At 52.8% G+C, this 25,332-nt stretch overlaps 2 protein-coding genes across 11 annotated transcripts; one reads left to right on the top strand and one right to left on the bottom strand.

Moving 5' to 3' along the window:
- Positions 1-265: 265 nt before the first annotated feature.
- SEMA6C (semaphorin 6C) lies at positions 266-13,446 on the bottom strand. 10 transcript variants are annotated; one of them, XM_060138936.1, is made up of 20 exons: positions 13,220-13,446; positions 11,171-11,220; positions 9,268-9,439; positions 7,573-7,687; positions 7,225-7,288; positions 7,012-7,068; positions 6,548-6,649; positions 6,232-6,322; positions 5,905-6,024; positions 5,637-5,725; positions 5,089-5,306; positions 4,673-4,804; positions 4,247-4,399; positions 3,833-4,006; positions 3,415-3,561; positions 3,044-3,121; positions 2,864-2,919; positions 2,640-2,684; positions 2,185-2,280; positions 266-1,777 (listed from the first exon to the last, which is right to left on the bottom strand). In XM_060138936.1, the coding sequence occupies exons 3-20, from the start codon at positions 9,383-9,385 to the stop codon at positions 732-734; spliced, it is 2,901 nt and encodes a 966-aa protein (XP_059994919.1). In that variant the 5' UTR covers positions 9,386-9,439; positions 11,171-11,220; positions 13,220-13,446; the 3' UTR covers positions 266-731. The 10 variants fall into 10 exon arrangements, with proteins under 10 accessions (XP_059994919.1, XP_059994914.1, XP_059994916.1 ...); XM_060138931.1 differs by having other exon boundaries at positions 13,224-13,446; XM_060138933.1 differs by lacking the exon at positions 13,220-13,446 and adding an exon at positions 11,886-12,230.
- A 7,103-nt stretch (positions 13,447-20,549) lies between these two features.
- On the top strand, positions 20,550-25,322 carry TNFAIP8L2 (TNF alpha induced protein 8 like 2). Its single transcript, XM_060142359.1, has 2 exons — positions 20,550-20,638; positions 24,278-25,322. The coding sequence occupies exon 2, from the start codon at positions 24,283-24,285 to the stop codon at positions 24,835-24,837; it is 555 nt and encodes a 184-aa protein (XP_059998342.1). The 5' UTR covers positions 20,550-20,638; positions 24,278-24,282; the 3' UTR covers positions 24,838-25,322.
- The last annotated feature ends 10 nt before the right edge of the window (positions 25,323-25,332 follow it).

Here is a 25,332-nt window from a genome sequence, read left to right as displayed (position 1 = left end):
CAGAAACGTGCTCGGAGTACCCTCCCTAACCTCACCTAAATTCTACCCGGGGTCTCCTGGGTCCTGGTTCATCTCCACGCACCATTTCTTAGCTTGCCTCCTTCAGGAAATCTTTCGTGATAAACCCCTGTGGGAGCGCAGCCATCCCAATTACTCGGGAGAGAGCTCAAGGCCAAGTTGAAGGCAGAGATTCTGGAGAAAAAGGGCTCAGAGCAGCCGACCGACTCCCGCCCCGCCCCCTCCGCGAGTAAAGTCAGGCAGCGGCTCGGGGACACAGCTGTATTGGGAAGGGGAGGCTCCTACACAGTAGGAGGAGGCACGTCCCAGGAGGCCCGAGGACTCTACACAACGGGCGTGGCGCAGCCCCGTCCGTCCGCCGTGCGGCCCGCCCGGGGCCCAGTCTGTGGAGGCCCGGAGGGGCGAGTTAAGGCAGCTTGGCTGAGGGAGGTGGGGGAGTTGGAGTGTGCCAGTTCCCCCCGAAAAGCTGGCTCACTGAGGGGGCGAGCTTCTCACCTCCCACTCCTCTCTCGAGGACGGGGGAAAGACAGTCGGCAGTCAATAAATAAACCCGGGGCGGGCGGGGACCCCGGGAGACTCTCAGAGTCCAGGAAGGCTGGAGGTGTGGAACAAGGAGAGAGGGAGGTGATCTGTCCTTGGAGATGCGTCCACGCTCACGGCCTCTGAGGGCATGGGCCTCGAGGGTACCATTTGAGGCCTTGGAGCAGCTCCCTTTAAAAGTTAAAATGGTTGCCACTAGGGACGGCCGACTGCGAGGAAGGCCCGACGAGGGGAGGCTTCAGGGGCACCTGGGGCTTCTCGACGTCCACCCTCTTCAGGGCGCGGCCCCGGTGCCCCTCAGGCCGGCCCAGGTACAGGAGGTGTCTCCCGGCACCCCCGGAGTACCTGGAGGGGCCTCCCGAGGGTACTCGGGTGAGCAGCGCGGGGGGTGCACGGTGCGTGGAGAAGGGCAACCTCCGGTTGCCGCCCACCCCGAGCCGGGGAGCTGGGGCAGAGAGAGCAGGCCGGGTGGCGGGGGCCGGGCGCTTGCCCTCCGGGGGCACGTCCAGCCTCCGAGGCGTGGCACAGTCCCGGGGGAGCAGGCAGGGGCCGGCAAAGAGGGTGGGGGCGGGGGCGGGCTCGGGCGGCAGCGCCCGCGAGGTGAAAGGGGCGGCGGCCGGGGGCTCCACCTCCTTCCTGGGCGGCTGCGGGCCGTGCAGGTAGCGCAGCAGTTCCTCCAGGGTGGTGACTTCCACGGCCTGCCCGGGACAGCCGGGCGGCGGCGGCCTCACCAGCACGCGCGGCGCGGGGCCGCCCGCTGTGTTCCCGCCCCGGGCGCGGCCCCGGCCCTCCTTGGCGTTGTTCCCGTTCTGGTTCCACTCCCAGGGACCCCCGGCGTGGCGGAGGTGCTTGACCGGCAGCTCCGGCGTGGACTCCGGGGTGGGCAGGCAAGCCAGCTCCGGCGGGGGTACGCCCTCGGGAGGAGGCAGGAAGGTGGTGTAGAGCTGGGGTGTCTGTGCGCCCCCTCCGTCCTTGGACGTTGGCTGCGGCTCTGGGCCCGCCCCGTGCAGACGGGCCAAGCTGCGAAGGGAGAGAGGGCGCGGGAGCCCCGCAGTCTCGATATCCTTGCTCCGACGTCTGTGGGCGCGGCGACAAGCGCAGGAGACCAGAAGGCCAGAGACCGAGGCGCCCAGGGCGAAGGCTGCGGCCACACAGGCCAGGAGGAGTGGGATGGGGATGGCGCGGGAGACTGAGGCTGGCGGGAGGTCCCGTCGCACGCCTGCCGACCGAGAGGAAGGAGGGAGGAGGGAGGCTCAGGGAAGGTGGGCCAGCGGGATGGCAGGTTCCGAAGTGTCGCCTCTCTCCTGCTGCTCAGCTCCAACGCAGCTTTGACCCTCTTTAGGAATCACCTCCCCTGACCCCTCAACACACACAACCCACCGAACTACCTTTCACACGCAAGCTAGAGCTTGGGCCTGGGGAGTCCCCATCCCAGCTCTGGCCCCTGTAGCCATGCCAAGAACAACTGCCAAACTCTGCCCGTGCTGAGGGAGGCGGGGCTGGGAGGGGAGGCTCCAAACAGGCATTATTAGTGAGCACCAAACTGCGATCAGTGAGGGGCTTAGAATTCTTCAAGAATCAGCAGCCCCACAGTTCACTCCTATCCCTCCCAGCCAGCCCCCTTACCCTGAGTGTGAGCTCCAAGAGTGGAAGACTGGGGCCGGGGGTGGGCATCACTGGGGGGGCTTGGGGTCTCAGGGGAAGGACCAGGACTCAGAAGCACTGGTGACAGAGACCAGGTCAGAGCCAGTGAGGCTCCTGCTCTCCACCTCTGATACCCATTCAGCGGGTTCCCGCACCCCCTTTGGAGCCCAAAGGTCCAGAAGTGCAGCCTTCATTTTCCTCTGGAAATGGGCGAGGGCTCACTATGCAAGGCACTCTTTCATTTATTTGTTCAAAAACTATCTGTTAAGCACCCTATTATGTGCCAAGCACTGAGCCCTATGCTAGGTATTTGGAGGATGCTAACCCTTTTTTGAGACTCTCTCAGGGTGTCCAGGGTGCTGGTCTGCTGCTGCCATGGGGCACAGACTTGGGTGAGTGTGGGCTGAGCAAGGTGAAGTTGGGACAATAGAACTCACCATAAGCAGAATCCCCTGTGCCAGACTGACTCCCAGTAGCTCCATCTATGAAAAAGGGAGAGAGAGGGTGAAGATAGGGGCAGAGGGAAGCTTCATGAAGAACTGATGGGCATGACTGTACCACAGAAGGAGAGAAAGACAAAAGCCCACACCTGGGATGGTGTCTATGGCCGTCAGAGCCATGCGCAACAATGGCTACAGCTACCCCTGCCGCTTCTGTTTACCTTGGCAGTCATCGTGCTCCATGGATTCCTGGTTCCCAGCTGGATGCACATCAATCCTAGGAGGAAATGGAGGCGGCTCAGTGCAGGTATACATCTTGCCCCCATCCCCCACCCTAGCCCTCAGCTTCCTCTCTTAGTGGGGAACTTTCTCCTCAGGAGATCCACGAGCCTCTCACTTACCCACCAGGTCCCCTGATATCCACACAGCCTCTGGAGCTGTCCCATCCACAGTATGGGTCCTGAGAAGCCAGACAGCTCCTAGGGAAAACTGAGTCATGTGAGGCTGGGACCCTCTCCACCCTAATCACATTCCATTCCCCTGCCTCTTCCACTCTCACCCTGGCCTGCAGGAGGCTCTTAGCCTGATATTCCCAATCCTATCCACCCCAATCCCTAGTCCAGTCCCTGGTTACTGCCCACCTGCAGAATGCTTGAGATACCCACCCCCAAACCATCCCCTGCGTTTCCCTGCCACCCACTATGCCTGTGTTCCTGTGTGCCTGCAGGCCCAGAGCCCACCCAGGCAGGGCCTGACCTCAGGTCCCTCTCACCTCCGACAGGCCCCATGCCGGGCACATCGACTGAGAGGGAGGTAGATGATACAGCCAGAAAAAGCCACAAAGAGCCTGTGACCTTCAGTGTCCAGCTCCAGCCCTGTGACCCGCCGTGCTGTTTGGGCTGCCCGCTTCCCACTGCACCTAGGGTGAGGCCAGAAGGAATCAGAGATGGAGCAGGTGAGGCTCCTTTTTCCCTGGGTGAGTTAAAGAACAGAAGCGCGGGAGGCATACAAGCAACTGAGTACAACTCATAGGGCTACTCTGCCCCAACACAGTGTCCAGCTTCTCGCCAAGGCCCTCTCTCTTCCCCACAACTTCCAATATTGGAGTCCCCACCCCATCCCCATATCCCCATCTACCACTCCACGTCCCATCCCTGCTCTGCAGGGGGACTGCTGGACAAAGGGCTCACCGGGAGGGGCTGTAGGCATCGATCTCTTCCAACAGAATGGGCTCAGGGCCCCCAGATTGCGCCCATGGGGGCAGCACCTTCAGCACTGTCCCATCGTTGGAGCCAAGGAACAGGACTGTGGTATTACTGTAAGGACCAGCCATGCCATCCACAGCTACCTGGGTCAGTAGGGCCCTGGAGGGATAGGCCTCAGGTCAGGACAACCTGACCAGTGGAAGCTTGAGTGTTTCAAGGACAGCACCTGTGTCTGGGTACCCCCTTCTCTGCCCTTCCCCCAGCCCAGTGTTTCCTTCTTAGCTCTCTCCCTTCCACTTTCACGGGTTCTTCCTCCTACCAATATGATTTACCTTGTGGGGTCAGGGAAAGAGTGGCTGAGGCGGGGAAGGCAGTGGTCAGCATTTTCTAGCCCCATACCTGCTGGTGAAGGTAAGCAGAGGTTGATGGGTGGCAGGTGGCACGGCAGGGTCCAGGAGTGGGTGAGCCTTGATGAAGGTCAGGACATCATCAGGGAGGTCTCGAGAAGAGGGGAACAATGCAGCTACACCTACTCCTGCACAGGATCCTGGCCTGGTGGACACAAAGGAAGAGGGAGCCTTAGGGCAGGGAGCTGGGGCTTAGTTAGGCTGTGTGACCACCACCTACCCACTGCTCCCAAACATGATTGGTAACCCTTGTTCCGCCTACACGCAGACATTCACACTACTGCTTCCCTTCCCTGCTGCCAACCCTCTACAGCCCCCTCCCCAGGCCTTGGACACCTTGCCCTCTCCTCATAATCCCATTTGGGGAGCAGACACTGCTTGTTTCTACCTCCACAAAGGCCACGCCCACCCTGCGTACCTGGGGGAGGGGACCCTGTCCTCAGACACAGGGGTCCAGGCCCCATCCAGACTCCTCTGCTCCTTGAACTTTCCCTCAAACCCACGCTCAATATCATCCAGGTAGAAGGCACAGACCGCAGAGCCGGGGATGCTGAGGGAGCCAGAAAAGGATGCGGGCTAGGTGTTGGAAGGGACAGCACAGTTCCTCCTAGGTAAGACATGGCAGTTCCCCTTCATATACTGTATTAGGGCGGAGCCTGAGAGGGTGGGGCAGCCCCTGGGGGCCACGCTAGGAGAAAAACGGTGGGCAGAACAGCAAACTGGCTTTGAATGGAGCTTCCGCTCACTGCCCTCATCAATAGGCGCTGAGAGAGGAACCTGGATGCTGGTGGGGCAGGGGACAGATGGGGCCACATCGGTTAGTCTGGTACCAACCTATTGGTCTGGGTGGTGAAGACCCCAAAGAGAGCAGAGCGGCCATACAAGTTCACAGGCCCTGTCAAGGCCTGTAAGACGTCAAAATAGAAGGTAGAGTCCCCAGGGACAGAGCAGTTGAGCCGCAGCTTCAGGAAAGATGTCCAGTGGCGGTCCAAGGCCCGAGGTGAGCCGCCCATGTCACGCTTACACACACGGGCCACACGGGAGAACTGTACCTGTGTGTGGGAGAGTTGGAGACGAGGAGAATGGTGAGAGAGAGCCCCAGGGCCAGCAGGGTGAGAGCAATGTGGTGAATTAGAGCACCAAGAGACAAATGTTAGGGGCACAGCAAAGGAAGGGTGTGTCGGTCAATGTGGGTCAAGGTGAGGGACCTAGCAGGATGCGGGGGCAGAGGCCTGGGGGCTACTCCAAGTTGGGGGCCTCAGAGTCCAGGGGATTGCATTGTGGAGATTAGGGCCAGGAGCCCCTAATCTCCCCTGAATGACTGGCTCCTCACCATCCAGCAGAGCCCTCTAGCTACCCACCCCTGGTGCCCACTTCCTTACCCTCCCCAGCCGGGCATCCTCCACAGAGACTTCTCGGAAGAAGAAGTAGACATGGTCTCCATGCTCCAAAGCGTGGACAAAGTGTGGCTCTGAAGGGAGAGTGACAGGAAAGGTATGGAAGAGAAACTACACCTGTTCAGAAACTCCTGGCCCCCCACAGCCTCTCCCCTCTGCATACATGCTCACCACTACCACCATCTGCCTGCCATCGACCGCCCCCTGCACCTCCTCCCCAAGAGCAGCCTCCCTGCCCTAGGCCCGCCCTGACCTCGGAGCCACTTGGAGTCGTACTTGGCGGAGCGGAGTGGGGGCTGAGGCCCAAGGCTTCTGTAAACCACAGCGTCACTGGCCTGGAAATCCGCGGCTGTGGCTGAATACAGGCTGCCCTCTGGAGGGGTAGGGTGGGGTCAGGGGAGGGCTCAGGGATCCGTATCTTGGCTCTTCTTGGGCCTCCCACACCCCTCCCTTGGCCTGACCTTGGCCCCTACCTTAACCCTCCACTCAGGAGCATGGGGGAAAGACCAAATTAGGAAAGGGGCTAACGTGGGAGTTCCCTCCGGCCACATGCCTGCTGCTCACATGCCCAGGTGCATACCTGCAAAGACGGCCACGTTGGACTGGGTGGCATCAAAGGGGCATCGAGCCTGCCCGCTCAGCTCCTCACCCTCCTGCTGCAGCGAAGTTATCTGGAGGCAGAGGAAACAGGTTCTTGGACCCCTTGGGGTGTTGCGAGTCTGGCTGCATAGCCCACTTCCTCATGTCCCCTTGCCTCCTTGCTCCACCCCTTCCGGACCCCTCCCCTCTGGGCACTCCTGTTCCCCTACCCCTGCTGGTCCATCCCCACTGAACTGATTGCCCAGCTTGGGTTCTTCTCCCACTCCAGTCCTGATGCCCCGCCCTCGCCTTTGTACCCCATAACTGCGGCACACGGGGCTGAATGAGTTTGTTCCACAGGCAAGGAGTGTCTGGGAGTCCCAGGGAACGAGAACACGAATGTAGTTGTAGCACTCGTCCTAGAAAGTCCAGAATTCTCGGTCAGTGGCAGGGCTCCCTGGGACTGGGATGGGGTGGGGGTCACAGGAAGTAGGGCTGCTCCACTTGAGCCAGGCAGAGCAGTGTGGGGTGAAGTCCCAACTAAGCTATCTACTCCTAGTTCTGTGGCCTTGGGCAAGTTCTTTGGCCTCTCAGAGCCTCACTTTCCTTTTGTGTGAGGTGTGTAAAGGAAGCTAAAAATCATGAATTCCCTTTCCTGTACATTTTCCTCTGTGGACCAAGATGAGAGAAGTGAGGGGAAATGGGCACAGTGGAGGCCACTTAGACAGAGCCTAGAGGCAGGGTCATCTCCTTCCCTCAAGATTCTCATCCCACTCCTCACCGTCAGCTTCCCCCGCACGGCACAGTTCTCCATGTCTTGACTCCTCCATGTTAGATACTGGCGGGAGAAGTAGAAGGGGAAAAATCATGGGGCAACCTGGAAGCACCTCACACTATGGCTCCTCCTGGAGTCTTCTACCTACCCACTTGATCCCAGTTAGACCTTTCCCAGCCTCATCTCCATGCCTCAGCCTCCTCCCACACAGCCCCTCACCTTGTTGGGCACTAGCCCCTCCCCTTCTTCTTGGGCTTGAAGGTCGAAGGAGAAAACGTGATCCCTGAAGAGACAGGCAAGGAGGGATCAGAGCCAAGCCATGGATCCCCACCTGAACTCCTGAGCCTCCCACCTGGCCCGTGTTCAGCTGCTCAGGGACAAACAGTGCCCTCTCTCCTCCCCCTTACTCCACAACTTGGCAGTTGTGCTCTGGGTCCTAGCATGCCCATGTCCCATGGCTTATACACCTGCATGTGTCCCCTGCAAGATGTTGCAGTGGCCATGCAGGTCCCATGCCTGCCCAGCAGCAGGCCTGTCAGCCCCACAATGGTGCCACAGCCAGTTTACCGCGCAGCCACTAGCAAGGTCCGGTTCAAGGTCAGGAATCTCTGAAAGTCCAGCCCAAGTTCTGCAACCACAGCGTCATCCTCCAGGCCCCGGAACCAGGATAATGGGGAAATACCTAGAAGGCACAGAGAGCTGGGTGCTGAGGGCCAGCCAGAATACCACGTACTCCCTCAACACCCTCTCCAACCAGATGAAACCCAGCCACGGACATAAAATGGATATGTGAGATGAGTTGTGAGGTATTAATAAAGCTATTAATAAGGCTATTAATAAATGTAATACCAGCTAACTCTGAGCACTTAACCTCTGCCAAGCACTATGTTAGCATGTTAGATGCATTGTCTCACTTCAGACAACAACCCTATGAGGTAGGTACTAACAGTGGCCCCATCTTACAGATGAGGAAACTGAGGCTTAAAGCCATTAAGAAATTTGCACAGCTCATTTAGCTTGGAAGTGGCAGGCACCCCAATTGAGCTCCAGGTCTGTCTGACTCCAGAATTGAGCCCAACCCCTTCTTGGAACTGCCTTAGGGCTAGGAATTCCCTTTCACTCCCACATTGTACACTGTCCCATGTGGACAATTTACTCACCCCATTTCTCCCAGCCCTCTCTTTGCACCCTCCCCTCAAGGCTCTTCACAGGCCACCTCAGCCCTCCAAGGTTTCTGCCTCCTCTGACCAACTCCAGCATCCACCTGGCCTGATCATGGAAACCACAATCATCAGCGTTCAAAGGGACCCCAGAGCTCAGAGAGAGATGATTTAACATTCGTATGGTGCTTCGAACCACATCTGGCACATGTGTTTGCTGCTCTCATCTATCCCCCAGCAGTTACTCCCAATAACCTAACTGCCATTCCTTCGTCCTTAAAATTACTCTAAATCCTGCATATATAACAGGAACTTGCAAATAGATGAAGGTCCTTCTCAGGAAAAGTTGGCTGGTGGTTTCCCTCACGGTGGGACCTAGACTTGGTAGTGATAACGTGGTGGAGAGGGAGGTAAGAGGTGTTGGGAACCACTGAATTAGTCCCAAGCCTTCATTTTGTAGCTAATAATAATAGCAAACATATATAAATCATTTATTTTGTGCCAGACAGTGTTCTCAGAACTTTACCTGTATTAGCTCATTTAATCCCTAAATAACTCTATGAGGTAGAATACTATTATTAGTAGTAGTTTTTTTTTTTTTTTTTTTTTTTGGCTGCACTGCATGGCTTGCAGGATCTTAGTTCCCCAACCAGGGATTGAACCCGGGCCACCACAGTGAAAGCACCGAGTCCTAACCATTGGACCACCAGGGAATTCCCGGTAAAATACTATGACTACCTTCATTTTGCAGATGAGGAGACTGAGGCAAAGAAAGGTTAAATAACTTGAAGAGCTCACGCAGCTAGTGAGCAGCTTAGCAGGGATTCAAACCTGCTAAGGTCTGGTCTGGCCGAGAGTCCACATTCTTTATCACTGAACAGTGCTGCCCGGAAGTGAAGGAAGTAGGCCCACAGAGGAGAAGTGACGGACCTGAGGTGCCAGCTCACTCTACCTGTCTTCTCCCCTTTTCTGGTCAGGCTCTTAGCTTCCTTGAGACTGAGAGCCTTCCTGCACCTTGCCACCCACACAAGGGGTCTCAGTGTCTACCTGCCAAGGCTGAGTGCTGAGCTCATATAGAGGGGGTGAGGTACCAAGCACTCACCTTGCAGGTCAGAGGTCAGCAGAGGGAGGGGGTCCTGGGGAAAGGCAGCCTGGGTGTGGGGAAGTGAGAGCAGCAACAGCAGTAGCAGCAAGGGCATGAAGCGGGGGTCACGGGGCATCCTGTGTGGGGCAGCTCAGGCCCCAGGGGGTGCCCCCTCACCCATATGCTGGCCCTGAAAGAGAAGACAGAAAAGTGGGGGAAGGGGTCATATTTCCTCCTCCTTCTGAAGCAGGCGGACCCTTTCCCAGGTCTATCCCCAGAAGACCCAGTGCAGTAGGGAGAAGAAACCTCTCTCTGGCACTGCCTCGGTCCCAGCCAGCTGTCACTGTCACTCAAGGCCCTTCCCTGTCCAACTGGCCCAAACTGGCTGGTACGAAGCCTGCCAGCATGACCCCAGGTAAGGACAGGACCCGCCTGCTCCCCCTCCCAGCCTTCTCACTCAGCCTTTTCTCCTCTCTCCTGACTGGGCCTGGGACATTCAGTAGGTGACACCTCGTGGCCCCCCTCTTGCTAACCTCTTCTCAGCTATAATTAGACACTGAAGCCTTAAAATTATAAATAGTGACTCCTTGGCACTGGGGAGGAGGAAGAGGGCACCATGTCTGCCTCCCCCCTCCCTCACGGACCCCCATGGCACCCGGGAGCAATTTAGGCGCTGTGCCCTGGTAGAGGCAGCTGCGAAGCAGCCATCATTGTCTAGGGTTGAGGAAGAACAGAGTGGGGGAGGCAGCCTAGGGGTCTTTGTCCTGGTCTAAGCTCACGCTTCTGGGGCCCTTCCCATTGCTAGGGAGAAGCTGAGTGAGTAGGGAGGGGAGTGGGGGAGCGGGGCTGTCTTAGCCAAAAATGAATCTGCATCAAAGCCAGATCAGAGGCTAAATTTAGCTCTGGCCGCAGCTGTCTGCCCGACCACTGTGCCCCCTCCCAGCCTGCCTAGCCCCCTGTTCCCTCCCTGACTCCAAAGAACCACTGCATGTGCTTAATGTGGGGAAGAGTAGACCCACCCGCTATGAGGAGCCAGGCATAGAAGGGGCTATACTGGTGAGGAGATATGGCTGAACATGTCTCCCCTTCCCTTCCCTTCCCTCTTCGGACTGCCTTGGAATGAAAATATAAATAATTCAATGACAGCCAGGCGATTGTAGCCCAAAGTCCAGGAGAAGATAGATATGGTGGCAGGGACAGTGAGACAGCCCTCCTTCCCACCCATCAGCTTCCATCAGCCTCCCACAGCCAAGCTGACCCTGGCTGGAACCCACAGTGGGAGGTGTACACCAGCTTCCTGCCTTCCCCTGAAGTTGAAGTGAAGGGCTGAGTAGGCTCGGGAAGTCAGGTCAGGAAGGGTGAGACTCCTTCCTTTCTGTGAACAGACAGTTATCCTTCACTAATCCTTAGTTGCCTGTCCCACCACGTCCCCTAAAGAAAAGACCCTGGGCTTCCAGGCTTAGCCCATTCCATCTCCCCAACAACTCCACTCTCGGAGCCAGGACCCAAGTGTACCCCATCCCCAATCCAGCATCACTGGTGGGGAGGCTGACGCCAGATGGGGTCCCAAGAGAGCTGGAGGAGGGGAAGGGGTAGGAGCACCTAATGATGACCCCCTCCCCAGGGGCAGAGCAGTCAGCTAGCTAAAGACCTTCTGGTGCTGAAAGGCCAAGCCTCCCTCTGCCACCCCCGCCCCATGCTTCCGATGTTGGTGCTCCCAGGGGAAGAGAAAGGGACACAGCTTGTCTCCTATCCTCCCCCTCCTGCCCACCCCCCCACAGGTTGCCCTGGGCAACTGGTATCTTCACCCAGGAAACAACTTCAGTCTCAGGCAAGTGGGGAGAACAGTCAGACCCTCTTTCTGCTCCCAGGCCATGCCTGTTTCCATCCCCTGCCCTCAGGAGCTGTGCCCTTTCCTTACCTGGGGTGGTGACTCCTGTGGGGGTTTGAGGGGGATAGGAGACCTCTGACCTGATGGAAGAAGGGACAGAAGGAGGGAAGAGGCTGAGCTATACCTCCTTACCACATCCAATAAAAGTGAATGTGAACATTCAGGAGAAGTCTAATGAAGCTAGGGTAGGGGAGATGCTGCCCTGGGAGTGGGGGGCACATTGACATTGAGCCTGATTACAAAGGTGCTGGCTGCTTCATGCCCAGAGATGTGAGGGCAGGGGCTGGGGCTGGCCCCTACCCAGAAACTCCTGGAACTGCAGGACCAGTCTTGGGAAAAGGGGTGACTGGGAGAGTTTGGAGGGCATGACGACCACTCCCACATTAAAACCTTCAGAATCTAGCAGCCTTCTTAGCAAAAGCTCCCTAGCTGGGGACAATAGAGGCTAATTTGCATCTCATTTGCATGCTCTTCATTTCTAGGCAAAATGCTCTGATAGCAAGCACCCCCCAGCCCCTTCCTTCTTCCCTGAGAGCAGTCCCTGACTCCCTCCCACCCAATCTCTCTCCACCCTACCCCCCACCTTAGACTGGATTAGTCCAGCCTCTAAAAACACTTGGTTGGCCATTGCATTGGCCCCCTAGACTTAACTATGACATATCTTTAAGGGGGCTTCCCATAGCTGATTTTAGGGAGCAGCATCTGAGTGGCCCCCATCTGACCCCTGGCTTGGGGAAAGGCTTACCCTGCCGGGACCAATCCCAGCTGCTTCATACCCCCCATTTGGAGCGAATGGGGGAGGCCTGGCCAGCTCTTTCTCCCCTTCCTAGGTTCTCCCCTTGCTGGGAAGAGGAAACAGCCCTTCTGTCTCCTCCTGGCCCCGCAGCCACCTCTGGGGAGTGGCCCGGGTCAAAGCCAGATTCTAGCGGGGGCTGGGGAAGGGATGGAGAAGGGGAGACTGGGCGGGGGACAATAGCAGGAAGCCCTCGGGCTGGTCGCCCGCCCCAGTCCACCTTCCTCTAAGGAGCGGGGGGCGCGCCAAGGAGCCTCACGGAACGGGCACGTTCCATTCTCCAAGACAGTTCCCCCCCACCCTTAGCTCTCAGCCCCAGGCTTGCTACCTACCCTCCCTCCCACCCAGCCCCCAACGAGGATAATCCAGGTGTCTAGAGCCTCGCATGAGGTGGGCCTGAGGCCAGGGGCTCTACGTGTCTCCCCCTCACTGGATCTGGGGCTCCGAGAGGGGCGGGTAGGAGAGTCTGGGCCGGGACCGGGTCCCAGAGCCACGTTAGCGGGAGGAGGGGCTGGAGGGGCCTGCAGGCGCAGACCGAATGGGGATGGGAGCGGGGGTTGGGGAGTGGAGGCGGGTCTCTGAGGCCAGGGAAACAGGGCCAGAGGCTTGGAACCGATGAGGGCGGGCCTGGGGCCAGGGCTGAGCGGGTCCGCGGGCTCGAGATGCAGTCGCCAGCTGGGCTCTCCTCCTTGGGAGACCTCGGTCTAACAAAGCCCCAGGACGAGTGGGGTGAAGGAAGGATATGGGCACTAGGACTGGTGTTTCTCAGGGGCCCCATTCCCGACTCTATGCCCAAGCCAACCCCCTGGGAGGTGCTCAGACTCCCGCTTGCACAACGACAGAGGTGCAGCTGTAACACCAAAGTCTGGAACGACGTGTTCCCCTTCCCATCCCTGCAGGGGCAACGAGAGGGTCCAGTTCTCCACGGGTCTCGAAGCCTTAATTTCTCTGCTGGAGAGGAAAGAGACCAGGTTTTCCACCCTCTGTACGGTGCGCGCCTCAAATAATCCCTTTCGCGCTCCCCAATCCAAGGGATGCGACTCAGAGAAGCCGGGTCGCAAGAGGTGCCCAGACCCTGCGCCCCACAGTCCCCCGTGACGGGGCTCGGCCACGGTCCCCTCTTCCCTCCACGCACCCCAACTCCGCTGACCCTCTCCGTCAACCAAGCACACATCGCTCTGGCACCCTCCCAGGCGGGTCCCTCTGGCACTTCGGAAGCTTGCCCCCAGCCTTAGGCGCCCCGATCCTCCCCGACGCCCTGCAGCCCCAGCCCTGCTCCGGGGTACTTGCTCCGAGATCCGGGTCAGTGGAATAGAGATCTCAGCGGGCGGGCAGCGGCCGCGCACCGCGCCGAGTTCGCAATCGGTGGTTGGGGCTCTAGCGAGACGTGATGAATGTCTGAATTGGATGGAGCTTGGATCTGGGCTCCCGGGCGCTGTCAGGTCGGGTGAGCCCTGGGTCCCAGTCGCAAACCCCACTCCCGCCGCGGCTCCGCGGAGGAAAACAATGCGACCGCCCGGAGCTCTGGGCCGGGCCCCAGCCGCCCCGCCCGCCTCCTGGCCGGACCCGCCTCCGGCCCGCCTCGGGGTCTGCACAACTAATCCGACTCTCGGAGGCCGGCTAGACACCGCCTTCTCGACACCTCTCCACCAATAGCCCTCGGAGGAGGAGGGGCGCCAGGAGCACCGCCCACCGAGAAGGCCTGGCCGGGAGGTTGAGCTGGAGACCAAAGCCAGGCGCGAGATCCACGGACAGTCGCTGAGACCCGGACAGAGGAGGGGGTCACACGCTTTAACATGGAGAGGCCCTGGGGAGAAATCTCACAACAAGAGAGGAAGGAACAGCAGCTGGGAGGAGAGACAGGAAACCCGAGGACCTCGGCTGGGCTGGACTGTCAGAGCCGGCGTGACCCTCCCTCTCTCCTTTCTCCTCTCCAATGTCTTTGGCTACCTTGCTCCTGGGTACACCTCTCCCCTACTCTGCCCCCAAACCTCTGTTCCTCCTCTCTACTCTTTTTAAATCAACCCCTTTATTTCTTCCCTTGTGCCTCCTCTGGTTCATCCTGACCCGGATAAGGGAGGCCTAGCATGCACTTGAAGACTCGAGGCCTGGGAAAGGAAAGGAAGATGTCGCCAGGAAGTTTTCCTTACCCCCATCATCTCCCCTCCCACCCCTATTGTCAAAGCAAGATGGGGTTGGGCCAGTTGGCTAGGAACTAAGGAGCCAGGAAGCCAGGGTGGCCAGCAGTGAGGATGTTGGTTGATGGAAGAGGACAGGTGAGTGGGGCTGAAACCAAAAGAGAGATGTGGAGATCGGGACCAACTGACTCAGAGAGTCACACAGGAAGAGGAGCAACACGGAGACCTGAAAGAGGGAAAGTAACCAGCTGCCCCAGCACCACATAGACTTACTGCCCCGCAGACAAGGATTAGTGATGTCCGGTCTTTCCTCAGAGGGCCCTGGACATCCCTCCAAACAGCAGAAATAACTGCTCCTTCTCCATCCCCACCCTCCATAAAGACCCTTTGATTCCAGGAATGTCAGTGGGGAGGAAGAATGAGGTTACTTCAAACATCACTGCTTGGCTCCCACCTGCTAAGATTCTTCCCTGTGTGGGGACTGGGACAAAAGACGTTCTCAAAATTCCTAGGATAGTGGGTGGCATGGGAGACATTGACATTATTGGATAGTTTTATATCTAAGCGGGCGCACACACACACACACACACACACACACACACACACACACACACACACACACACACACACACACACACACACACACACACACACACACACACACACACACACACACACACACACACACACACACACAACATGGCCTGGTCTCTGGACTGAAGGAAAAGAGGGGCAGGGGTTTGCTACTTCCGGACAGTCTTTAATGGACTGAGATCAGGGTGCGTAGCATCACTGACTGGGCTAAGCCCCAAAGTAAACAAGAGATATAAACATATACACACACAATCACAGAGACAGAAATGGAAGGTGAACCAATGAGATAAACAGAATCAGAAACAATGGAACAATACTTACACAAAGTTAACTGCAGGGGGGTCTTGGGTCCAATGTAATTCAGTGGTCAGTCGGGGCTGTTTTAAAGGCTGGAAAGAGGTTTTTGGGAGAAAGACACCTCAAAATATAGAGGCACTCAGAGATTGAAAGAAATGAAAGAAAAGCTCCTAGCACAGGGCTTAGATATTAAAATATGTGCTTATTGAATAGATTAGTGAATGGGGATTAAGGTATAACTCATTTAAAGTTTTAAGGTCCAACTAAAATCTCAATTCAATCCAATACATATTAAGCACTTACTTCAAATACAACCCACTGTGGGATATAGTCCCAGTCTTTAAGAAAATGACCATCTATTTGAACTAAAACAAGACTTACATGTACTAAATGATTAAAAAGCAATACCAAGGGACTTCCCTGGTGGTGCAGTGGTTAAGAATCTGCCTGCCAATGCAGGGGACACCGGTTCGAGCCCTAGTCTGGGAAGATCCCACATGCCGTGGAGCAACTAAGCCTGTGCGCCGCAACTACTGAGCCGTTGTGCCACAACTACTGAAGCCCATGCCTGTGCTCCACAACAAGAAAAGCCAATGCAATGAGAAGCCAATGCACCACAACAAGGAGTAGCCCCCACTCGCCACATCTAGAGAAAGCCTGTGTGCACCAATGAAGACCCAATGCAGCCAAAAGTAAATTAAAAAAATAAAAAAAAAACAATACCAAGTCTTAAAAAAAAAGCCCCCCCCCCAAAGCTACATTGAATATAATTCATAAATGAAAGAAAAGACAATAAGTGCTCTTCATAATAACTGCAGGGAAAGATGTTGGATACATTTTATCACGGAGGCAGGGAGAGCTTTGGTGGGAGTTGGCTTGGTGCAAAAGAAAGGAGAAAATCTTCTAAAGAAGATACTTTCAGCAAAAGCTTTTACTTGGTAAACATGGAGCCTGAAGCATGGATAGCAAAAGGGCCTGTGTGATTGATACGTAAGAGAGATACTAGTTAGAAGCAGAGGACAGGGGAAGAGGGAGACAAACTATGGAAGGCCTGGAATACCAAGGTGAATAGGTTAAAAAATTTGATAGGAAAAGGACATAATTTCGAGTTCTTGAATAAAGGTGTTACTGTCAAAATGCTTTATTTTAGCAAGATAAGGAGACCTTCTGGTGAGAAAACAGGAAGGTTCAAGTATGAGGGGAGAGAGGCAGTGAGACAAGGATAGTGGCATTGGGTATGGAAAGAAATGGAAGAGCCTTAGAGCTGTTTCAAAGGACAAATCCTACTCCCCAGGGTCTTCTGGAGAAAATCACAGTCCCACAGATTGGAGCCTTTAATAAACTCAGGATCTCCAAGCTTGGAAAATTACCCTCTCCTAACCCCTACAAGTAGCTGTGTGAAATCCTTTCTCAAGTTCCTTTCCTCACAGCTTCCTTGCTCATCTTAGCAGAACCCACATCCATCTTCAGAGAAAAATAGAGATAATAAAGTGAGCATCCTACCCACATTTTGCCCTCTAGAGCATTCTCACATCTCTCTCATCCCAGCAGGTGGGGCGTCTGTACTGCTTGTCTAAGGTTCACCTTTCGGCTTTACTGTAAGCTCCATTCACACAGGGCCCAGCAGTCTAGTCTCTCTCACTGCAGTTATCCTTTGCAGTCAGCACAGTGCCTGGCACATTGCAGCTATTAACTAGTAACATATTGGTTGAACCAATCTGACTCTATAGCTCCTACTTAGGTGCTTTATGCCACATGTCTTCAAATACTTTCTCCTTCCTTTATTTCTAATCTCTCCTTTTCTACTGACATCTTCCCTTCTGCATATAAACATGCTCAAATATCTCCCATGATCAAACGAAAAAAAAATTCTAAACTTTCTCTTAATCCTTGCCTGTAATTTAGTCAACACTCAATTTCTCTCTTTCCTTCACAGCTAAATTTGTAGAGTCATCTATTCTTGCTGTACCCATTTTTCCCCCTTCTCAATCACTTCTCAATCATTTTCGTTTTGGCCCCCCATCACTCCATTGAGATTGTTCTCATCCAGGCCACTAATGACCTCCTTGTCACATTCAATGAACAGCTCTTCAGTCTTTATCCTTTGGCCCTCTTTATGGCATTTGGCCCTGTTGACCCTTCCTTCCTTGAAATACTCTCCTCTTTTGGCTCCTGAGTCCCTCTTTCTTTCAACAAAGACTAGGGACTTAATAGATACATTTTTTAAATGAATGAATGGCTTCACTTCTATTGATGTGGTCTCTCTTTCTCAGCCTTTCTGAACTCTCCTTAAATGTTGGTGTTTCCTAGGTCATGTCCTTAGCTACCTCTTCTTGCTCTACATACCCTCACTGGTCAAGATAATCTGCACCAACAGTTACAGTAACTATTTATATGTGGCTCCCCATAAACTTTATAGATATTCAATCTCAGTCTTTCTCCTGAGCTCTAAACTCACTTTATAATTGCTTATTGGATACTTCCATTTGGATTGTCCATAGGTACTTACCACTTAGTCTAAGGATAGGAAGCTTGTCTCTTATCTTTGTATTCCCAGCACTTAAGTCATAATGCCTGGCATATAGTAAATAGAGGAAGAAATAAATGCACCAAAGATGAACGCTACCTCCAGCTATGTCAGGCTGAAGTCTTGCTTAACTGCTTCAAATCACACTGAACTTTTTCTTTCTGAACTGATACGGGAGTACTGGTCCTAACCATGGTAAAACCTCAGCTGAGCAGAAACATAGGAATGTTCCATTCTGAGTATTTTTCCAGATAGTTTGATTTTACCAAATTAAGTGCAAAACATTTTCATGTTAACTGTTTCAAATAAGGATTATTCAAAAAGATGTTGTTAATTTCCTGTGGATTATATAGTGGAAAGACCACAACTAGGATTCATTAAGACCCTGACTGACCTTGTAAGATAAACCACTTTATCTCTAAGGCAGAGTCTCTCACCTGTGAGTGGACACTTTACCTGCCTGCTTACTTCATGAGATGAAGTAAGATAACGTAGGTGAAATGTTTTGTAAATCTCAAAGTGTTTCACACATTCAAGACATCATTTAACCAGATTTTTGCTTGCTCAGAGGAAGCACTGTGAACTTAATTGTCCAGGTGAACAGTGAGGACCCCAGAGTCTAGAATATATGTAGTTAAGACTGTTTGCTCCTCCTCCGCATGGCCAGAAACGCTGCAATTTTCAATTGTCGGCTTTTTTGTTTTCCTTCTCTTCCCTTGTTATTTGTGTTAATTCTCATTGTTATCAGTGTTCTTGCTTCTAAAAGCTCCTCTTTCCTCTTTTAATTTGCTACTAATTATATGCTGTGGGTTCAGAGAAGATTACTAGAAATGGGTATTGATTAAGAGAAAATAAAAGAAAGACTTCCCCATGAGTGAAACAAATGAACATTATTGCATGTGACTGTTATGTTGCTACCATTTCCCCCTTATCTCCTGGTTATTGGATGTGTTTTGAATTTCTTCTTTCAGCAAACATTTATTGAGCACAGTAGTGCCAGGCACTAAAGCATAACCCCTGCCCTTATGGAGTTTACAGCCTAGTAGGGAGGCAATTAATAAAATCACAAATTACAATAAAGAGTAATTATCATGATAAGGGAGGTATGAGGTTCTACAGGACTATGGAATACAGGGGTGCTGTGTAGTTTAGGGAGTCACGATGGCTTCACAGTCATGATGGCTTCCGATGACTTTCCAGCTGAGACCTGAAGGATGGGTAGGAATTAACCAGGCAGGGCAGAGGTATCCATGGGAAGAAAGTTCCAGGCAGAGACACAAGAAGTGGGAAAGTCTAGAGTACAAGAAGAGGGAGAAGGTGAGGGAGAGAGAGAAGCCAACCATGATGCATATTGGAGGAGCTGAGAGGATTACAACACAGCTAGAGCAGAGTATAAGGCAAAGCTGGAGAGGTAAACAGGTAAGGAGCTGGTAGCAGAATTCTGGATTCAGAAGGTATTACTGTATTTGCATCTTCTTGTACATTAATTCCTCTTTTATTATCCAATTAGATTATATATTTCTTTCAAAAAGGACTTTTACTTTTCCTGTGATTTTGGTAGTGCCACCTACTATTGTTCCCTGAGTGTGTGATCAGTGAATTAATAGAGCGTATAGGAATAGAATGCTGCCACATTCATTATAAGGTTGAAGTTATTACCTCCTAACCTTGTGAGGTAGTTGTCAGAAAAAGCATAGGCTTGGAAATCACACAAGTCCTCAGTCTGCCATTTATTAGCTCTCTAATTTGGGAACAGGTTATCTAACCTCTTTAAGCCTCAGTCTTTTTCATCAGCGAAAAGGAGATAGTGACATTTAGTTCATAGAGGTATCAGAGGATGAAGTGAGATACTTATATAACATCTAGCAGAGTGCACCCAACAAATGCCAGCTCCAGTTCTTTCCTCTTGCTTCCCTCCCCTGAGCTCGCAGTCCATTCTTTTCCATCTGCCCCTACACCTTGCTCCAAAAACATTACCTCTCCTTTGCATTTTCTAAGTCTCCCTGTCCACTGGCTCCTTCCTTTCAGCCTACAAATGGCCTCGAACTCCAAGTTAAAAATAGTCCCTCTGTCAATCCAGTTTCCCATTCCCTTAAGCTACCTTTCCATTTCTCTTCATCCCTTTACCACCATACTCCTTAAAAGAGTTGTTAACATTTCCCAATCCAAGTTGTATCAAGGACCCTCAGCTCTGGAACCTGGGCTGAGAGAGGTGGGAATAAGAAAGGAGCCAAGACCCAATCACTGTCTCCAAGGAGGAGAACCAATGGTTTTGGAGTCACTGGTATGCTGACTGCCTCCACTTCTGAACTTCAATCTTTACTCTTCAACTTTTCACAACTGGACAATGTTCCAATTCTTCCCTTTCTGTTAGAACTTCTTATAAAACCACCAGCTCTCAAGGTCTCTCACTGGTTCTCATACTGTGCTTAAGCAAGCTATACCAGTGATCACTTCCTTTTAAGCATGGCCTTTCCTCAGCTAAAATTTCACTGAAGCCTCTAACCTAGTCCCACTGGGCTAATGATTTCACTCCCCCGATCAAAAACCTTTAATGTCTCCCTACTGTCTACAGCAAAAGTCTGAAGTGTTGAGCAACTCCCTTAAAGCCTTTCATGATCTGGTCTTTTTCCTTCTTCACTTTTTTTCAAACAACCTATGCTCCAGTCATACAGAATAAATCACCACTTCCTGAACATGCTCTGTATTATCATTGTTTGCTCTATGGCTTATGCTTATCTCCATTATCTGGGAAGCAGAAACATTTCTTCCACACTCTGCCTAGTAAGTAGTTAAATCCATCCTTCTAAGTCCACCTCTTCAGCCCTCCTATCAGAAATAATCTAAATTTCTCTTTACTCTCATAATTCCTTAAACTTCTGTTACAGCTAATGACATCATTTGACTTGTATTACAGTTATGTGTGCTTACATTTATCTCCCTGACCAGGCTGGGAGATAAATGTAAGCACATTTCTTTTTTTTTTTTTTTTTTTTTGGCCGTGTGCGCATGTGGGGTGTTAGCTAGCGAGGCATGTGAGATCTTAGTTCCCTGACCAGAACTGAACCTGCACCCTCTGCGTTGGAAGCATGGGGTCTTTTTTTTTGGAAGCGCGGAGTCTTAACCACTGGACTGCCAGCGAAGTCCCTGTAAGATTCTTTCTTTAAAAAAAAAAAAACTTCTTTTTATACATTTATTTATTTTTGGCTGCATTGGGTCTTCATTGCTGCACATGGGCTTTCTCTAGTTGCGGCGAGTGAGGGCTACTGTTCATTGCGGTGCACTGGCTTCTCATTGGGGTGCACCGGCTTATTGCGGTGGCTTTTCTTGTTGAGGTGGCTTTTCTTGTTGCCGAGCATGGGCTCTAGGCGCTTGGGCTTCAGTAGCTGTGGAACGCGGGCTCAGTAGTTGTGGCTCGTGGGCTTAGTTGCTCCACGACATGTGGGATCTTCCCGAACCAGGGCTCAAACCCGTGTCCCCTGCATTGGCAGGTGGATTCTTAACCACTGTGCCACCAGGGAAGTCCCTTACCTTCATTTTTTTTTTTAACATCTTTATTGGAGTATAATTGCTTTACAATGGTGTGTTAGTTTCTGCTTTATAACAAAGTGAATCAGCTATACATATACATATATCCCCATATCTCCTCCCTCTTGCGTCTCCCTCCCACCCTCCCTATCCCACCTCTCTAGGTGATCACAAAGCCCTGAGCTGATCTCCCTGTGCTATGCGCTGCTTCCCACTAGCTATCTATTTTACATTTGGTAGTGTATATATGTCCATGCCACTCTCTCACTTTGTCCCAGCTTACCCTTCCCCCTCCCAGTGTCCTCAAGTCCATTCTCTAGTAGGTCTGTGTCTTTATTCCTGTCCTGCCCCTAGGTTCTTCATGACCATTTTTTTTCTTTTTTTTTTAGATTCCATATATATGTGTTAGCATATGGTATTTGTTTTTCTCTTTCTGACTTACTTCACTCTGTATGACAGACTCTAGGTCCATCCACCTCTCTACAAATAACTCAATTTTGTTTCTTTTTATGGCTGAGTAATATTCCATTGTATATATGTGCCACATCTTCTTTATCTATTCATCTGTCGATGGACACTTAGGTAGCTTCCATGTCCTGGCTATTGTAAATAGAGCTGCAATGAACATTGTGGTATATGACTCTTTTTGAATTACGGTTTTCTCAGGGTATATGCCCAGGAGTGGGATTGCTGGGTCGTATGGTAGTTCTATTTTTAGTTTTTTAAGGAACCTCCATACTGTCCTCCATAGTGGCTGTATCAACTTACATTCCCACCAACAGTGCAAGAGGGTTCCCTTTTCTCCACACCCTCTCCAGCATTTTTTTTTCCCAGCATTTCTTGTTTGTAGATCTTTTGAGGATGGCCATTCTGACTGGGGTGAGATTAGTATATGTGCTGCTGAAGTGAGCACTACCTTCATTCATAACGTGTTAGCAGCTATAAAGCACAGTGAGAGCGCTGCCTCTAGTGGTTCAATGATGTGCTGACACCTGCTGGTCATACCTAGTTCGGCAGCCCTGACCCCAGCAGCTTCGTCTCTCTTAAGTATTAAGGGTGGGAACCCCCTTACCCAGCCAGACGCTGAAAGCGTATGCTCGTGGTAATGTCTTCCCACAGCGCCACCCACCCCTGGAGACTCCAGGGACACACTCCGACCTCCTGATCTCTAACTTGCCTCTGGTGTCTCCAGTCTAAGCTCAGTTCAATCTTCACAACTTTCCCCACGGACCCCCCACCCCAGCAATCTGTACTTAACATTTTCCCCATTACCACAGACATATAAGGAGAACAAGATCTCAAGGAACTGGGCAGCAAGGATAGAAAGAGGTAGACAACTTGGGAGCAGGAGATGTACAATTCCTCTTCCTCACCTCAAAGAATCAAGACTATTTCCTACAGAGTGCTATTCCTTTTGACCTTTTATTTCTAGGAGGCTGTCGGTGTCATAGACCTTCTTGGTGACAGTGTGATGAAGGGAGGTTGAGCACAGAGTAGGTAGGCGGGGCTTAGGGGTGGGGCCAGGCCAAAGGGCCTCTCACTTAGGAGCTTCTCCATTCTGTCAGCTCTCCCGGAACATCCAAGGCAAGACTGGCACCCAGGGCGCAGCAGGTGAGGGACCAGGCAATGACAGAAGGGTAGGCTTTAGGGGTGATGGTGGCAGAAGAGTCCTAGCTCTGTCAGCCTGAGCTTTCCATATTGTGAGACTCTCATTTGATAGAATTCTTGAGCCCCCAGTGGGGAGGTCCAGCTCAGTTCTTCCTGGGGCCAGGCAGCCTCAGTAAGACATGGTTTGGTTTGGGTGGGGGCAGGGCTGAGGGATGGCGGTGGATAAGGGTATGTGACAGACTACTGAGAGGTGCAAGGAGACCTTAGGAGACATGGAGGTAGATGTAGGGGCCAGCAGGAGAGCATGGCCAGAGGGCCACAGGGCAGGACTCAGACAAGAGAAAACAGGAGACTGAAACACGGAGACGGGGAGAGGACAGTGGACAAAACGTGAGATGGCAACGGGGGCAGTGGAGAGCTGGGTAGCAGGAAGGCCAAGGAGGAAGGAAGGCTCACATGGAGCAATCTCCTCTTCCGGATGTACAGCATGGTCCAGAAAGCCCCAGGCAAAGCCGGGAGCAGAGCAAGGTTCCAGATTCCCACTGGACCGATTCAGCTGGGGGAGAACCACCCCTCCTCCCAGTTACCCATTTCCCCTGCTTCTTCAGACTCCTATTTCGTTTGGGGGGAGAGGGCAAGGCTGCTCCTCACTGCGGTCAGAGCCACATCCTGCAGAGCAGGGGAGGGGGAAGTAAGAAGCAAAACAAGCAGAACCACCACAGGCGAGGACCATGGGGAGAGCGCCCTGGATACTTGCAGCTGATGTGCCACCAGGAGGTCCTCAGCACAGTCCCAGCAGAGGACCTGAGACCTCTAGGACTGTCTTGAGGTGCTTGTTTTTCATGATTCCTCAGTGTGCTTCAACCTCATTGAGCGCATTCCAAGGGAAGGAGGCTTCTTTGGATTATATGGTTCAAAGCCCGCTTTTACCATTTGCTAATGACTTTAGCCAAGTTGCTTAATTTTTCTTAGTTTCATTTTTCTCGTTGCAAATTGGGGATACCTACCTTACAAAGGGTTGGGAAAACTGAGATAAAGCACTTGGCACATAACAGGTTCTCAATAAATGTTCATTATTATTTTTGTCAGGACTCCCAGGACCGCTATATTTCTCACGTCTTTAAAGGCAGTACAGCACACTAGCTGACATGGGCTTTTGGAGTCAGAAAAACAGTTGTGTTTGACCTTGGGTAAATTATTTAACGTAAGCTTCAGTTTGCTCAGCTGTAAAACAAGGATAGTAATACCTACACCTCATAGATGTACGGTACCCAGGCAGTGTCCAAAAATGGCAGCTGTGAGAACTATCTGCCAGGTAAGCTTTATCTTCTCCACTGTAATAGCAACAGCCTACTTCCCCTGAGGTCTTAACTTGCGGTGCGCTAGCGTCCGGTGTGCCCTCATTCCTCCAGCCAAAGCTATTACTGCTCCTCTGGTTTTAGAGATCATGATTTCCTACAGTACAAAAGGAGAAAAAATGGAAACAAAGCACAGAGGACTGAGGGGGCCCAGGGGGAGAAAGATGACAAATAAAGATGAAGATGAGATAGAAACCAAAGAGACAGAAAGGGGAAAAGCCATTTCTCTCTAAGGAAGCCTGTGGCCTTTCTTCTAGTGACGACCACATACCCTCCCATCTAACCCTTCCCTAGGAATCATGGAGTCCTTCAGTTCAAAGAGTCTGGCGCTGCAAGCAGAGAAGAAGCTGCTGAGTAAGATGGCAGGTCGATCTGTGGCTCATCTCTTCGTTGATGAGACGAGCAGCGAGGTGCTAGATGAGCTCTACCGTGTGTCCAAAGAATACACACACAGCAGGCCCCAGGCCCAGCGGGTTATCAAGGACCTGATCAAGGTGGCCGTCAAGGTGGCCGTGCTGCACCGCAGTGGCTGCTTCAGCCCCAGCGAGCTGGCCTTGGCTACCCGCTTTCGCCAGAAGCTGCGGCAGGGCGCCATGACCGCACTCAGCTTCGGCGAGGTGGACTTCACCTTTGAGGCTGCTGTGCTGGCCGGCCTGCTGACCGAGTGCCGGGATGTGCTGCTGGAACTGGTGGAGCGCCACCTCACACCCAAGTCACATGGCCGCATCCGCCACGTGTTTGATCATTTCTCTGACCCAGGCCTGCTCACGGCCCTCTATGGGCCTGACTACACTCAGCACCTTGGCAAGATCTGTGATGGGCTCAGGAAGCTGCTGGATGAGGGGAAGCTCTGAGAACCCTGACCCCGGCACGTTCCTTCTTGGCAAAATGGCTGACTGAGAAAAAAACAGATAATGGGTTTTCTAACCCTGCTCATCTGCACTAATGCTTTTCAACCCTCAGGTTTCAGTCTTTCCCAAGAGTGCCTGTGACTCTGAGACCACCCCATGCCCAACTGCTGGTGGAGAAGAAGCAATGCTGAGGGTTGAGGCCTCTCTCCTACTCCAGCCCCAAGACAGGAAACAAAGCTGCCTGAAAAAGATGAAGCGAAACTTGGATCTCTATTTTCCCCACAAGGGACCTTTCAAACAGGGAAGCCCCCTCCCCTCAGAACCAGGGGAAGAGGGCATAGCCCATCTCACTCCTCTGGGGACACTAAAGACAGGCGGCGCAGGGAGCCTTTAGAGATATCCTAGACCTTCAGTTCTAGGCGGAGTCTGAACAGATACCAGAGACTCTGCTCCAGAGGGCAGGAAGAAGGGGCTAGGGCAGGGGAGAGTCTCACAGGG

Source organism: Lagenorhynchus albirostris, chromosome 2 (genome assembly GCF_949774975.1).
Source record: "Lagenorhynchus albirostris chromosome 2, mLagAlb1.1, whole genome shotgun sequence".
Taxonomy (NCBI): Eukaryota; Metazoa; Chordata; class Mammalia; order Artiodactyla; family Delphinidae; genus Lagenorhynchus; species Lagenorhynchus albirostris.
This window is presented reverse-complemented; position numbering and strand designations above follow the sequence as displayed.